Source organism: Ranitomeya variabilis, chromosome 2 (genome assembly GCF_051348905.1).
Source record: "Ranitomeya variabilis isolate aRanVar5 chromosome 2, aRanVar5.hap1, whole genome shotgun sequence".
NCBI lineage: Eukaryota > Metazoa > Chordata > Amphibia > Anura > Dendrobatidae > Ranitomeya > Ranitomeya variabilis.
In genome coordinates, this window is record NC_135233.1 from 893925931 (window position 1) to 893943395 (window position 17465).

General features: G+C 44.9%; 1 protein-coding gene across 4 annotated transcripts in view; it reads right to left on the reverse strand.

Annotated features, from left to right (window-relative positions):
- Window positions 1-17465, reverse strand: part of USP13 (ubiquitin specific peptidase 13) — a 134517-nt gene that overhangs the window by 87426 nt on the left and 29626 nt on the right. For all 4 annotated transcript variants that reach the window (XM_077290459.1, XM_077290456.1, XM_077290458.1 and 1 more), the window contains exon 3: window positions 6234-6294. In XM_077290459.1, the coding sequence (XP_077146574.1) occupies window positions 6234-6294 (61 nt within the window). The remainder of the gene's footprint in view (window positions 1-6233; window positions 6295-17465) is intronic.

Below are 17465 nucleotides of genomic sequence, written 5' to 3' on the forward strand. Positions count from 1 at the left end.
TCCACAAACTACACTATTGTAATGCACAGCTCAGGCCCTATTTAACAGTATTTTTATCTCATACCGAAAAAACGGGGTGACAGGTTCCCTTTAAATACACGTACAGTAAGCTGCACACACACTGTACTAATTGTATATGTCACCGACATCTATATATCTACCTATTCTATTTGTATTTACTGTATGTAATCCATCTCTTCTATCCTGTCGGCTCCTGAAGTGTACACGGCAGTAGCGTAGCTCCCGGGGGGGCAGAGGGTGCGCTGGCCCCGGGCCTGGTGCGCTGAGGGAGCCCACCCGGAGCTATGCTACTGCAACTGTATCGGCATGCACGCATTTAGCCGATACAGCTGACCGCATTGATGAGGGAAGGAGCACTGCACTATGCTCCTTCTCCCATCATCCCCCTGTTAGTGTCTGATGTCACCGACAGTGGGCGCAGTGACGTCACTACCCGGCGCCCATTGTCAGGAGATGAGCGGGAGCTCAGAGCACCGCGAAAACAAGGAGGAAGAGAGGTGAGTATTATTTTATTTTATTTTTTTATTAATGGCGTGCTGCCTTATACTGCAGGGTCTGACTATTGGGATGCTGCCTTATACTACAGGGTCTGCCTATGGGGCTACTGCTTTATACTACAGAGTCTGCCTATGGGGCTACTGCCTTATACTACAGAGTCTGACTATGGGGGTGCTGCCTTATACTACAGGGTCTGCCTATGGGGTTGTTGCCTTATACTACAGGGTCTGCCTATGGGGGTGCTGCCTTATACTACAGGGTTTGCCTATGGGGGTGCTGCCTTAAACTACATTGTCTGCCTATGGGGGTGCTGCCTTATACTACAGGGTCTGCCTATGTGGGTGCTGCCTTATACTACAGGGTCTGCCTATGGGGCTACTGCCTTATACTACAGAGTCTGCATACGGGGGTGCTGCCTTATACTACAGGGTCTGCCTATGGGGGTGTTGTCTTATACTACAGGGTCTGCCTATGGGGCTACTGCCTTATACAACAGGGTCTTCCTATGGGGATGCTGCCTTACACTAGAGGGTCTGCCTATGGGGTGCTGTCTTATACTACAGGGTCTGCCTATGGGGGGTGCATTATACTACAGAGTTTGCCTATGGGGTGCTGCCTTATACTACAGGGCCTGCCTATGGGGTGCTGTCTTATACTAAAGAGTCTACCTATAGGGTGCTGCCTTATAGTACAGGGTCTGCCTATGGGGGGTGCATTATACTAGTTTGCCTATGGGGTGCTGCCTTATACTACAGGGCCTGCCTATGGGGGTGCTGTCTTATTCTACAGAGTCTATCTATGGGGGTGCTGGCTTTTACTACAGGATTTGCCTATGGGGGTGCTGGCTTTTACTACAGGATTTTCCTATGGGGGTGCTGGCTTATACTACAGGGTCTGCCTATGAGGGTGCTGCCTTATACTATAGGGTCTGCCTATGGGTGCTGCCTTGTGCAATAGAGTCTGCCTATGGGTGCTGCCTTGTGCTATAGAGTTTGCCTATGGGGGTGCTGCCTTATACTACAGGGTCTGCGTATAGGGGTGCTGCCTTATACTACAGGGTCTGCCTTTGGGGGTGCTGCTTTATACTACAAGGTCTGCCTATGGGGGTGCTGCCTTTTACTACAGGGTCTGCCTATGGTGTGCTGCCTTTTACTACAGGGTCTGCCTATGGGGTGCTGCCTTGTGCTATAGAGTCTGTCTGCCTATGGGTGCTGCCTTGTGCTATAATCTGCCTATGGGGGTGCATTATATAGAGGAGGCCTATAGGGAGTGCATTATACTATATTTAGGACGATCTGGTGCATTATACTATATGGAGGCTATCTAGGGGACTATCATACAGTGTGGAGATTACAGTGAATAGGCCATTGTACAGTGTGGGGATTACAGTGAAGGGGCCATCATACAGTGTTGGAGCCACCAAACAGTTTCGGGGCTACTAAGGGGTCCGTATACTATGTGGGTGGTACTATACAGTGAGGGGGCATTATACTGTGAATAAGAGAGCATCATACTGTGTATGAGGGAGCTTTACAGGGGAAAGACTCGGGACATTATTCAATGTAAAGTGGGCACTTATTGTTATAGGGGAATTCAGGTTACTGTGACTGTCAAAGGGGCACACAAGGCAATATTACTTTCTAGGGAGCAAAATATGGGCACTGTTTTCTAGGGCACTTGCACCCGGCATTACTATATTATAGAGGGTTATTTTAGAATTTAGAGGGCACAGAGAACCACACAGCAGGTGCAGTAATAGGGACACATATGGCAGCCGCAGCTCAGTATTGGGGTATCAGGGGCAGTAGGGACACATACGGCAGCAGCGGCTCAGTATTGGGGTATCAGCAGGATGAGGAGTTTGTGCAGGTTGGGAATAGATGGTGATGGGGCTGGAATGTGAGAAGTGAAACGTGTCTTTGCTGTATTCTCTGCAGGTGAGTCGTTGCTGGAAGAAGTTGTCATGTCGGTCTGGGCCAGATGGAAAAAATGGGAAAAGTGAACGATTCCATCAAAAAGAACATCAGCAGTAAGTCATTATCTGTAACTGTGCTGTGATCTGTTATATGTTCTGCAGGACTGGTATCTACCACTGACCATATGGTGGTAATATCCATGTTGGTCTTTATATAGAGATTATCTTCAGTAGCAACGCGGTCATCTGCTGAGGTTCTCCTGCACTATTAGGGTGCGTCACCGAATTGTAATCAAGGTTACCTGGTTAGGGGCCCACTCAGAAGTTTCACTCCCCCTGAACCAAAACCCTAGCTACACCTCTGGTACACGGCACATGAATTGCCATTTTTTCTTGTGTCTATCTATACAATATAAATAAATAAATATTATATATATATATATATATATATATATACAGTACAGACCAAAAGTTTGGACACCTTCTCATTTAAAGATTTTTCTGTATTTTCATGACTATGAAAATTGTACATTCACACTGAAGGCATCAAAACTATGAATTAACACATGTGGAATTATGTGAAACAACTGAAATAATGTCTTATATTCTAGGTTCTTTAAAGTAGCCACCTTTTGCTTTGATGACTGCTTTGCACACTCTTGGCATTCTCTTGATGAGTTTCAAGAGGTAGTCACCGAGAATGGTTTTCACTTCACAGGTGTGCCCTGTCAGGTTTAATAAGTGGGATTTCTTGCCTTATAAATGGAGTTGGGACCATCAGTTGTGTTATGCAGAAGTCTGGTGGGTACACAGCTGATAGTCCTGCTGAATAGACTGTTAGAATTTGTAATATGGCAAGAAAAAAGCAAATAAGTACAGAAAAACAAGTGGTCATCATTACTTTAAGAAATGAAGGTCAGTCAGTCCGTACAATTGGGAAAACTTTGACAGTGTCCCCAAGTGCAGTTGCAAAAACCATCAAGCGCTACAAAGAAACTGGCTCACATGAGGACCGCCCCAGGAAAGGAAGACCAAGAGTCACCTCTGCTTCTGAGGATAAGTTTATCCGAGTCACCAGCCTCAGAAATTGCAGGTTAACAGCAGCTCAGATTAGAGACCAGGTCAATGCCACACAGAGTTCTAGCAGCAGACACATCTCTACAACAACTGTTAAGAGGAGACTTTGTGCAGCAGGCCTTCATGGTAAAATAGCTGCTAGGAAACCACTGCTAAGGACAGGCAACAAGCAGAAGAGACTTGTTTGGGCTTAAGAACACAAGGAATGGACATTAGACCAGTGGAAATCTGTGCTTTGGTCTGATGAGTCCAAATTTGAGATCTTTGGTTTCAACCACCGTGTCTTTGTGCGATGCAGAAAAGGTGAACGGATGGACTCTACATGCCTGGTTCCCACCGTGAAGCATGGAGGAGGAGGTGTGATGGTGTGGGGGTGCTTTGCTGGTTACACTGAGGGGATTTATTCAAAATTAAAGGCATACTGAACCAGCATGGCTACCACAGCATCTTGCAGCGGCATGCTATTCCATCCTGTTTGCGTTTAGTTGGACCATCATTTATTTTTCAACAGGACAATGACCCCAAACACACCTCCAAGCTGTGTAAGGGCTATTTGACCAAGAAGGAGAGTGATTGGGGTGCTACGCCAGATGACCTGGTCTCCACAGTCACAAGACCTGAACCCAATCGAGATGGTTTGGGGTGAGCTGGACCGCAGAGTGAAGGCAAAAGGGCCAACAAGTTCTAAGCATATCTGGGAACTCCTTCAAGATTGTTGGAAGACCATTCCCGCTGACTACCTCTGGAAGCTCATCAAGAGAATGCCAAGAGTGTGCAAAGCAGTCATCAAAGCAAAAGGTGGCTACTTTGAAGAACCTAGAATACAAGACATATTTTCAGTTGTTTCACACTTTTTTGTTAAGTATATAATTCCACATGTGTTAATTCATAGTTTTGATGCCTTCAGTATGAATGTACAATTTTCATAGTCATGAAAATACAGAAAAATCTTTAAATGAGAAGGTGTGTCCAAACTTTTGGTCTGTACTGTATATATCACTGATATCTATATATTTATGTATTCTTTGTGTATATATCTATTCTATCTATTGTAACCTGTCACTCTGATTTTACTGTACGAGCCACATGAATTGCCGGCTTTTATTCTATCTAATATATATATATATACACACACACACGTTTGAAGAATATTTCCTTTGAAAATTATGTGTAAATGACAGAGAATTGCTCTATGTATAAGCTCATGTTAAAATTGCATTGCAGTCCGATAGCTATCACACTGCATTCGGATGTAACTCAAATGCTAGGTGTGAAAAATCGGATTGTATTCGCATAAAAAACGCATGACACTCACATGACACTTGTATTACACTCGTCCGACTCTCCTGCATCAAAATCGGACCAATTTTAAAATCGCTAGGGTGACTCAAGCATTAGTGCAATTCTTTGGGGAAAATCTGTACATACAACTCAGGATACTCGCAAGTGAAATTGACATATTGCAGATTTTAACACGCACCACAGGTCAGTTTATGATATGTATAGAAAAAAAGGCACAATGGGCATGAGATTTCTATAAATCCTATCCACTTTGTTGGAACTGTAAGACGCTGCACTTTTTAATGCAGAGTCAAAAACTCATCATGGTAACTTAACTTTACTGATGCGGCAACACCAAATATTTTGTTTAAACTTTTATAGTTTCAGATTTTTTACAAATATATTTTAATATGTTTTCATGAATTTTACAGCTTGTAGTATTTGCTGCCATATTTTAGTATTGCAGTATATGGTGAACCCACTGGCGCCAAGCGATTGCATTGCATTGGGGTATGCTACCGAGAAAAAGGCCCTTAAATATCACTGTCAAAGATTGATACTGGTATTTACGCAAGTGGCTAAACAACACCGATCGGAGATAACTCAGATTATTGCTGTAAGGTTAAGGTCACATGACCATAGATTCACTCATCCAAGAGAATCAGGTCGATTATGCAAATGAAACTCTGATAAAACTCTTGGGTGAGAGAATAGGAGAACACTGTGGAGAAGATGGAAAACCCAATTTCTCCATCTTCTCCATTGTGTCAGTGCGCGGAAATCAGACTGTACTCGGAGATCATCCGAGTGCTGTCTAATTATTTCCATGCACTCATTGACTCGCATGGACGTGTACGATCCGAATATCGGATCAAATTCCGACATGCTGTGATTTTTAACTCATACTGCCTCGGTCTGAGGAAAAAAAATTGCATATGTGTGTGGCCCTAAAGACTAACATTGGTCCAGATACAATCCAATGTTTTATCAAATCACACTAAGACAGAAAATACGGTGGTGTCAGTGAGCCCTAAAAGGCAGATCCGGCTGTATAACACAGCTGGCACACGCCACGTATAGAGCGGAATTAAATTCGGAGTTTACTCCTTATACCCATACCCATTGTGTGATCTACATGTATGTCACACATTAGGAAGGGGTTAAGGAGGAACAGTCACCACTACTCACATGTACCCGGATCCATAAAACAACAATCGTGAAGCATCTTTCTACAACTCTGTTGTACCGATCCTCGGTTATCCTCTGGGAGATTTGTGACTAATTGCTACATAAGCAATAATGATCGGTAAAATACATAGAGTGAAGAAGTGATAACAATTACCAGTAGTTTTATACCACTTAATGCCTGCGTCCAGATCTTGAGCATGTCAGTACTGCAGCGTATTAAGTAAATGTAAAATTTATTAGCAATTCAGTTTACCTAAAAATAGCTTGCCGCTTATACGTCTTGGAAGGGCTCCACCAGATGCTCCAGTTGCTTTCTAGAAATCAATAGAGGCACATTGTCAGAATAGCATGCACTTGAGTGCCAGTTAGCTAGAAAAGTACACATCAGGATTGCCGAAAGTCACAAACACCAATCACATGTAAAGAAAGCAAAAGAGGAAATATTGGGCTTATTCACCTAATTAATAACGCTCCGTCACCAAGTAAAAATGAGTACGGTTTTTGCTCTTATGGCCATTATACTACTAAATATACAGCATAACCATGGGCTGTGCATTATACTACTGTATATATGACTATGGTGTACATTATACTACTATGTATGACTATGGAGTGCATTATACTACTATCTACGACCATGGGGGTGCATTATACTTTGCAGATGACTATGGGTTGTGCAGTATATTCAGGGCTGCCACTTGGAATTTCAGGGCCCCACAATGACAACATTTTCGGGTCCCCTTTAGCCTCCGCCCAGGCTCCACCCCCACCCCTCAAACCTTTCACAGTCCCACCGCCCACTCGTGACTAAACTCCTCTTCTGCACCATTTCCTCATCAATCACTCATTAACCCATGGAACACCAGTTCACATATATAGCTAGCAGCTTTTGCTTTGGCCAAAAGATTTTTTAAACCGCCACCAGAACAAGGTAGACTCTTTTGGCAGCACCCTACTCTACGCTAACCGATTAAACAGTTCTTAAAATGTCCAATACTATTTTTTATGTATATTTTATTGATCTTTAAGGGAATTAGTCGCATTTTTAAAATGACCAATAATACCATATACAAGGGACAAATACCATCACACCATGACCAAACCTCATGTTACCACCACATAATGACCAAATAATACCACATGCAAGGAACAAATACCGCCACACCATGACCAACCACATATTACCACCACAGAGTGAACGAATAATACCCCATGAAAGGAACAAATACCGCCACCCCATGACCAACCACATATTACCACCACATAGTGAACGAATACTATAATAGTGATAATTAATTTAAAAAAAAAACCACAATACTTAGAGCTATAATACACAGGAGCTGTGTATATACTGTCAGTGTACAGGTAATACAGTGATCACTAGTGACATTGTACACAGGAGCTCTGTGTATAGCGTATAGTGCAGAGGTAATACAGTGATCACCAGTGACATTATACACAAGAGCTTTGTATATAGTATATAGTGTAGCGGCAATACAGGGATAACCAGTGACATTATAATTATATACAGGAGCTCTGTATATAGGGTCACTGTACATGTAATACAGTGATTACCTGTGACATTGTACACAGGAGCTCTGTATATAGTGTATAGTGTAGAGATAATGCAGTGATCACCGGTGACATTATACACAAGTGCTTTGTATATAGTGCATAGTGTAGAGGTAATACAGTGATCACCAGTGACATTATACACAAGTGCTCTGTATATAGTGTATACTGTACAGGTAATACAGTGATCACCAGTAACGTCTCTAGTTGAAGTCCTTCATCTTTGCTTTTCTTTTTCATACAGTGCAGCCAGGACTCATCTCTGCATAAAATAACAGAGTTATCTAGAGCCCGGCTTCCAGAGCACATTCCTCACTTTTTCTCTTTTTTCTATACTGCACAGCTGAATACAGGTATGCACCCACAATTAATACATAATTAGTTATTATGCAACCCACCATTCCAAATATAAATTGTAGTCCACCACTGTGCCCTACTATCTATAAATAGCCACTTTCCCCACCTAATAACTGTATAAATTAATGAGCCGATGTAGTATTTCCCCCAATTCAATATCAGTGACTGCATCCTCAACGGCCCCACTATGTACCTCATGCTCCGCCAATTCATTATATTTACTTGACCCTTACCCCAATTCATGTCTTCTCTCTCTCCCACCCTTTAATTCATTATCAACTTCTCTCCCCCACACTCAATACATAGTTTACAACTTCATCATGAGCAGTTCCCCTTCCCCCCATTTCATCATGTGCAGTGCCCCTTCCCCCACTTCATCATGTGCTGTCCCCTCCCCACAACTTCCTCATGTGCAGTCCCCCTCCCCCCACAACTTCATCATGTGAGTCCCCCTCCTCCCCACTCACTTCATCATGTGCAGTCACCTCCCTCACTTTATCATTTGCAGTCCCCCCTCCATCACTTGCAGTCTCCCTTCAACTCCCCCTCACGCATTTATTTCATTTTATAAAGAAAAGAAAAAAAAGATTTTCATACTTACCTCACAAACGATCCCCTGCAGGTGCAGCTCTGCTTCTGGGGTCCTCGTACAGTGCGGAGAGTGCCTTTGTAACCTTAAAACAGGTATTTGCGAAAGCCCCAATATTACATCGTCCAGAGGCCAGAAAGCCATTCATTCTCGAGGTGGACACTTCATCCACGGGAGCAGGTGCTGTACTCTCTAAGAAATCTCCCTCTGATCATTTAGTCCCCTGTGGTTTTTCTCCAGAGGATTCTCTACCTCTGAACGCAACTACTCCATTGGAGACAGGGAGTTATTGGCCATTAATTTGGCATTGGAGGAATGGCGGTATCTCCTGGAGGAAGCTGTAAATTCTTTTGTCATCTACACCGACCACAAGAATTTATCATACATACAGTCCGCTCAAAGGCTTAATCCCCAATAAGCCTGGTGGTCCTTGTTTTTTGCTCGATTTGACTTTGAACTCCGCTTTCCCACCTGGCATTAAGAATTCCAAAGTAGATGCGTTGTCTAGGTCTTTCCTGGTGGAAGATACTGAGGAAGAACCCACTCATATTATCGATTCCTCCAGAATCATCACCGTAGCTCTGCTCAGACTTTCTAACCCTCCACCGGGTAAAACATTTGTGGCAGAGTAAAGAATAAAGATTCTTCGCTGGGGTCACTCCTCTAAATTCGCCGGCCATGCGGGTGTCAAGAAGACTATGGTCCTCACCTCTCTCTACTGTTGGTGGCCTTCTCTTTGTCAAGATGTGAAGGACTTTACGGCATCTTGCCAATCCTGTGCCAAGAACAAGGTCCCTAGGCAACTTCCTTCCGGACTATTGCAACCTCTTCCGATGCCCTCTGCTCCTTGGCAGCATATAGCCATGGATTTTATTACCGATTTACCGTGTTCATCGAATTGTACATATCACGATCCATGTTTGGATCTGTGGCAGATCTGGCCTCTCAGATTAAAACTTATTCCTTTCAGGCTATCGGAGGTTAATGCAGTTTTTCCCCCGGTGGCCGCTGGTGTAATTGCATTGCTTCTATTTCTGCTGATGTGGGTGGTGACTATTCCCACCTTCCTTTAAAAGGTCACCTGATGCATCAGCTGACTGTTGGCTATACAGGTCCTTCTGGAGACCAACCTAGCTGGAGAAGGAGCTTGCTGAGTGCTGTTGTTCTTTAGCTGAATACTGATACCTGGAGCTTAACTCTGCTGTGCGTTTATTGTTGCTTTGTCCCTTTGTTGTCTGTAACTTTCCCCTGTGTTGTATTAGTGCAGTGGTAGGACCAGTGCTCTCACCTGCCAGTTCCCTACTTAGGCCTCTGTCACACGTCAGTGTCTCCGGTACATGTAGTGACAGTTTTCTCACGTACCGGAGACACTGACACACGTAGACCCATTCAAATGAATGGGTCTATGCACATGTCTCCGTATTTTCACGGACCGTGTGTCCGTGTGCAAAACACGGAGACATGTCCGTGTTTCTCCGGCAGCACGTACAGCAGTACGTCCTGCACACGTGCACACGGAGAACAGTGTGCACTCTCCTCCGTGTGCACGTACCGCCCGCAGGAGAGACAGCGCTACAGTAAGCGCTGTCCCCCCCGCTGTGGTGCTGAAGGCGGCATTCATCTCTTCTCCCCGCAGGAGAGAAGAGATGAATGATCAAGTTTTTTTTTTTTTTTGTTAAAAATAAAGTTGCTGGGACATCCTGCCTCCCATCCCCAGTGCGCCGCCCGGAATATATGCATATTCCTCACTGTAATGAGCGGTCCCACGTGACCGCTCACACAGGAGAAGGGGCCAGCGCTGAGAGGAGAGAGGAGACATCGCAGGAGCCGGGTGAGTATTTCTTCTGCAAGGGGCCGGGCGGCGCACTGGGGATGGGAGGCGGGAGGTCCCAGCAACTTTATTTTTAACAAAAAAAAAAAAAAACTTGATCATTCATCTCTTCTCTCCTGCGGGGAGAAGAGATGAATGCCGCCTTCAGCACCACAGCGGGGGGGACAGCGCTTACTGTAGCGCTGTCTCTCCTGCACGGTCCGTGTGGTCCTCAGGTGGCACACGGATGCCGCACGTGTGCCACACTGATGTGCCAAGTGAGCACACGGACACGGATAACTCCGGTACCGATTTCTCCGGTACCGGAATTATCTGGACGTGTGAAAGAGGCCTTAGGGATAGGAGCAAGGCAAGTGAGGGATTAGGTATCCTTCTCGGCAACGGGGTGAAAGAACCCATATAGGGATGATAGCAAGAGCAGGACACATCCTCAAGTGAGTGTAGGAGGTGTTCAATTCCCGGTTCCCTACCGACAGGGCCCACCGTTGTTAAAGTGTCCCCGGTGTACCTTTGTGTGTTTCGCCGTTTTGTGACCGCCCCTTGTTCGGTCGGCTCAGGCTAGGACAGTCAGTTCGTGACAGTATGGTCCTTTTTGTGGTTATGGACTGTTTTTCTAAAATGGCACATTTTGTCCCGTTACCCAGCCTGCCTTCAGCTCCAGAGTTGGTGAAAATCTTCATTAATCATATCTTCAAGTACCATGGCTTCCCTCTACACATAGTATCCGATAGAGGAGTGCAATTTACATCCCGCTTCTGGTGAGCTCTATGCAAACTCATGAAGATGACCTTAGAATTTTCCTCGGCCTATCACCCTCAAATTAAACGGCCAGGTGGAACGAGTCAACCGGGTCCTGACTTCTTATCTTTGGCACTTCTGTAAGGTCCATCAGGATGATTGGGTCAGTCTTCTTCCCTGGGCGGAGTTTGCTTATAACAGTCATTCAAGTGAATCTTCTGCCAAGTCTCCGTTCTTCATCGTCTCGGGTCAACACCCTAACATGCATCTCCCGGTACCCCTTGTCTCGGGTGGGCCAGCGGCCGACGCCATGTCCATGGAATTCTCTCAAATCTGGAAAGAGACCAAGAGTTCACTTGAAAAAGCCTCCTACAAGATGAAAAAACATGCTGACAAAAGGCACTTGGACTCTACTAAATTTTGTCCAGGTGAGAAAGTGTGGCTTGCATCCAAATATATCAGACTCAATATTCCATCCTGCAAACTGGGTCCCCGTTACATCGGTCCCTTTGAAGTTTTAAAGCAACTCAATGAGGTTACATACAAGTTGAGGTTGCCTGTTTTGCTCCGTGTCCCCAACGCCTTCCATGTATCGCTTCTTAAACTCGTGGTACTCAACCGCTTCCATACTACATCCAGTCATACCCTGCCATCCATTAACTCTGGGGATGTTTTTGAGGTAGGAGATATTCTTGCCATGAAAAAAAAGTTAGAGGGAAAACTTTCTTTCTAATCAATTGGAAGGGTTTTGGTCCTGAGGAGAGGTCATGGGAGCCCCAGGAAAACATTCATACTCCTCGTATCCTCGGAAAGTTCCTTGCCGGTCTTAAGGAGGGGCGTACTGTTACCACTGCGTTCGGCCGTCCAGCCGCCGTTCCTTGGTCCTCCAGTGCTGGTGGTATGGCGTCGCGCCAGGTGTTCCTGGGCTTGTGTACCTCCCGGGGCGTCCGCGGTCCGCGCCTGCACCATGTGTCTCCTTAGGCTGCGGGCGCGTGCTAGCTGGATTCCTTTGTTCTGTTTCCAGGTGTCCTGACCCGGAAGTGCCCTCCTCCTCTGTGTCTGGCGTCAGTATTTCTAGCTCTTTCGCCTTTACATCGGCGCCTGGTGATTCACTCTGGTGCATGCTCTGTACTGGTGAGTCTCAGGTCTCGGTGCTCTCCTTAGAGTGCATACTCTGCTTTGTCCCCGGTCTCTTGCACACTACCCGGTGCACGCTCTGCTCTGTCCTGGTCTCCCGCACACTACACGGTGCGCATTCTGCCCTGTTCTCCTGCACACTACCTGGTGCGCGCTCTGCTTCTCTCTGGACCCCTGTGCATTTCCCAGAGCGCAGTCTTCACCGTCTTGGTTTCTCTGTCTCCTACGAACCGGTCCCTGGTACTAGCTATTTTGGTATACCTTCCACTGGGCCTGCTCCTAATGCTCCCTGTATAGGGGATGGTATCATCTGGTCTGCTCGCCTGGGATCTGTCGGCCCCACGATCCAGTGGAATCACTCCTAGAACCGTGACACAATCTCAAGGTTACAAGTCCATCTCCAGAGATCTTGATGTTCTTTTGTCCACAGTGTGCAACATAATCAAGAGGTTTACAACCCATGCCACAGTAGCTAATCTCCCTGGACATGGACAGCAGATAAAAATTAATAAAAAGTTGCAACACAGGATAGTCTGGACTGCGTGCAAAACATCATGAAATCTGATGATTACCAATGAATTTTAGGTTGAAATGTAGTGTCCAAGGTCAGAACGCTGGGTTTGCATTCTTGGTCGTGGGTCTTCCATCAGGAAAATGAACCTAAACATAATTCAAGAAGCAGCCAGAAATGGATGGGAACAAAGTGGGAGAGTTCTGAAGTGCCAGCAATAGGTCAGGGTGTACATCCCATTGAACACCCGTGGAGAGATCTTAAAATTGCTTTTGGGAGAAGGCACCCTTCAAATATGAGAGACCTGGAGCAGTTTTCAAAAGAAAAGTGGTCCAAAATTGCAGCTGAGAGGTGTAAGAAGCTTATTAATGGCTATAGGAAGCAATTGATTGCAGTTATTTATTCCATAGGGTGTGCAACCAAATATTAAGTTGAGGGGCCAACAATTCTTTCAGGTCCATTTTTGGGGTGAAGGTTGTGTGAAATGATACCCAACTTGCCCTTTTTTTTCTCTGTTTTTTTTGGGGTTGTTCCAATACACAAAAAGCAAATAAATGTGTATAACAAAATGTGTACTTGAAATTGTTCCAGAAAATGTATTGCAAAGATGTGTACACTTTCGGCCATATATAAAAACGCACACACATTATGCCATTTACATACTTGCAGTCTCCTGCTGACTAAATGTACCTGGCTTTTCTCAATAGACTATAGTAAATAACTAAAAAGCAATAGTGTATGAAAATAGCATTGGGTACTTAGATTACATTTTTTGATTAAAATCATGTTAACTAACAACATTAATTCTTCAACTGCTGTTGAGATGTTCATTCTGCCTCCCAAAGATCGCAATAAAGCTCGGCTCACATTTATCCTGCATTCTACCCTGAGCGCTTACACCAGGGTTTCCATGTAAATCTATAAAATGAATCAGATGGAATCCCCAGTGGAAGATTCCCTAAAATGAGGCAGATGGCGGCACTGTGGACGCCGTCTGGCCTATAATCCAGCTGTATCTGACTTTTGAAGTATGCAGAAAAGTGAAGTCGACCACAGTTTTCTGCACCTCTGAAAAGAAGGAAACCACTGAACAGAGGCCAGACAGAGTCCAGAGTAACTTTGCTTACTCATTATAGTGAGTAGCACTCACTATATCACTCAGATTTAGATAGAAACCCCAATGTAAATGCTCAGCGTAGAGCGCCGGATTAATGTGATGTAAAGTGCTATGTAAAAAAAAACAAGTTCTCTTTCAGGTATGTCATCTGTCAATGGAAATATAGGGGTCTTTCACATTACCGGTAGTATAAAGGTTCTGGAAAATCAAAATGGCTCTTCACCCCACAAAAGAAAATCAGCAAATTCTGAGCTCCCAAATTCAAATGCCCCCTTCCTTCTGAGCCCCAGTGTGCCTAACCACATTTAGTGTCCACATGTTAATGATGACATCTTGTCTAATTTATGGGTGCATGTCTCCAGAAGCACAAACTGGGCATAATGTACTGGGCATTACAATGTATGGGCAGTACAGTGGCAGATTTAAAATTTTCACTCAGCAACATGAAAATGTAAAATTCTGTGACACACCTGTGGTATCAATATGATCAATGCACCCCTAGATTAATTTATTGAGAGGTATAGTTTGTAAAAATGGGTCACTTATGGGGAAATTTTCCTGTCCTGGCACCTCAGGGGTTCTTCCAGTAGCACTTCAAACCATGACAGTAAAATCTACACTATAATATGGTGCACCTTCCCTTCTAAGGCTAAGTTCACATTAGCGTTTGAATCCGCAGCGTGGTGCTGCAGACTTCTTTCCTTAAGCTCCGCCTACTCCCGCATGTGTCCTGCATATGTAACACCCCAGGTAACCGATTGTTACAGTGGCATTGCTTTCCTCACGGGGAGAGTGATGTCAAGCTTGAAAGCGAGGAAGGATCCCTTTTATCAGGTATTCAGAACATACAACACTGTTCTGACTCCAGGCCAAAAGGGGGATCTCTGAACCCGGTTTCAGGGGAGCTTCCCTAGATAATATATATTCTGGTCTGGAGGAGGAGTTAGTCAGTCTGTGAGAGAAGTCTGTCGGAGGGAGAAACAGAGAGAGGAGTCTGACAGAGCAGAATGGAAGCAGACTGAGAGAGTCTAAAAGGAAAGCTGGGGCCGTGCAGCCACGTGAGGTGCTGCAGCTCCTGGAAGGAACGAGAACAAAGCAGTCTGTAGGAGACTGAGAGGGGAAGTGGAGCGCAGGAGAGTAAAGAGCTGGAGGGAAGCTGCGACTGAGCTTCCTCCATGCTGAAGCGCAGAATTCCGGTAGCCAGAAGACCGAGGTTGTGGGGGTAACTTCATGCCCCACATCAGAAACCGGCGGACAGCAGATTGCAGGTCTCCTGTCCACCATTAACACCCGAAGGCACAGTAGCACCGAGAGCCCGGCGTGATCTGAGAGACCCTGTAAAAAGGCTCGAGTTACCTGTCATACGGGTATTGTCCTACCTAAAGGGGGACAGAGAAAGAACGTGAGGACCTTGTGTGAGGCCTAAGGCAGCAAGGGACTACAACGAGGCGCTAGAAGGAAGGCTTCCAACCCCACCTGGTTAGGGGGATTCCAGATTCGCTTCCAAGCCGGCCGGACCATACCAGTACCTGTGATCCGGTACCCTGGACTTTGGCTGCCTGAAGTCTACAGTAAAAAATTAAATATACTGCAACCTCGTGTCCTCTGTTTATTTCGGGTACAACACCATCTTTGCCAAATACAGCGGGAGCCCTGGGGACCCAGCTTCACCTGTGGGAAGCCATACCATACCTGCTGCCATAACATCACCCCAGTGGACCCCTTTAAACAGCATCGGTCATCCCTGACTGAATACCACAGGTGGTGCCACGAACAAACTTTATTTCTAATAACCCCCTTTAAAGACCTTTCGTTTAATTTGGACGCCCAGGGCCACGGACCGGGTCGCTGCCGCCGTGACGACCCCTTTAAGTGCCACCGGACCCGGTACCGAGTATCCCCTAGGCCCTGGCGGGCGCTCCACATACCTATCTTTAACATTGGGTACGCAGGGACAAGCATTGTATGCAGATGCGTCCACGTGCGTAGTTATGATGTGCCCGTCGAAAGCAAGAAAATGCAACATGTTGCGCTTGGCGGGCACGTCAAAACGACGCACACGGACGCATCCGCATACAACACATGTCCCTGCGCACCCAATGTTAAAGATAGGTACGCAGGACGCATGCGGAAGTAGGAGGAGCTAAGGAAAGAAGTCTGCAACACCACACTGCAGACTCAAACGCTATTGTGAACCCGGCCTCAGCTGTGCACTGTGCCTAAAAAGTAGTTCCCGATTACATGTAGAGTATTGGAGCATTCAGGAGAAATTGCACAACAAACTGAGAGGTCCATTTTCTCCTATTAGCCCTTTTAAAAGTTAAATATTTGGGGCTAAAACAGTGACAGAGGCACATGTGGTGTCAACATTCTCACTGCACCCCTAGATGAATTAATTGGGGGCGTGTAGTCTGTAAAATTAGGTCACTTATGGGGGTTTCCGCTGTTCTAGCACCTGAACAGCTCTGCAAATATGACATGGCATCTGCAAACCATTCAAGCAAAGTCTGAACTACAATATGGCACTTCTTCCCTTCTGAGCTTTGCACTGCACCTCAAAGTAGTTTTCAACTACAAATGAGGTATCAGTGTACGCATGAGAATTGCACAACAAATTTTTGGGTCAATTTTCTCTTGTTATCCTTGTGAAAGTGTTGGGGCTTAAACACTTATGTGGGAAAAACATTTTTTACTTAATTTTCACAGCTCAATTTCTGTGAAGCACCTGTGGGTCCAAAGTGGAGTCCCAAAATGTCACTACTTCCTTTCCGAGCCCTGCCATGCGACCACACGGTAGTTTTCCCCCACATATTGGGTATTGTCATACTCAGCAGAAAATGGACCCCAAAATTAAAGAAACATTTTTGTGAAAAAAAAAAAAGTAAAAATGTTATTTTTTTCTCCTTCTACATTGCTTCAGTTCCTGTGAAGCACCTGAAGGGGTAATACATTTCTTGAATGTGGTTTTGAGCACTTTGAGGGGTGCAGTTTTTAGGATGGTGCCATGTTTGGGTATTTTTTTCGTCATATAGGCCATCCAAAGTCACTTCAAATGTGATGTGGTCCCTAAAAAAAATTGATTTTGTGAATTTTGTTGGAAAAATGAGAGATTGCTGGTCAACTTTTAACCCTTCTGACTTCCTAACAAAAAAAAATGATGTTTAAAAAATGATGCAGACGTAAAGTAAAGTAGACATGTGGGAAATGTTATTTATTAATATTTTGTGAGACATAACTCTCTGGTTTAAGCACATAAATATTAAAAGTTTGAAAACTGCTAAATTTTCAACATTTTGCCAATTGTTCAATATTTTCATAAATAATAGCAATTCATATGAAACATTTTTACCATTATCATGAAGTACAATATATCACGAAAACAAATCTCAGAATCAGTGGGATTTGGTGAAGCGTTCCAGAGATATTACCTCATAAAGTGACGCTGGTCAGAATTGTAAAATTTGGCCTGGCCAGGAAGGTGAAAACAGGTTCGGGGATGAAGGGATTAAAAAAAAAACGGATCGCATGTGCAAGCAAGATCTTTTCATACGAGTGTAATGCGTATATATACACTCACCGGCCACTTTATTAGGTACACCATGCTAGTAACGGGTTGGACCCCCTTTTGCCTTC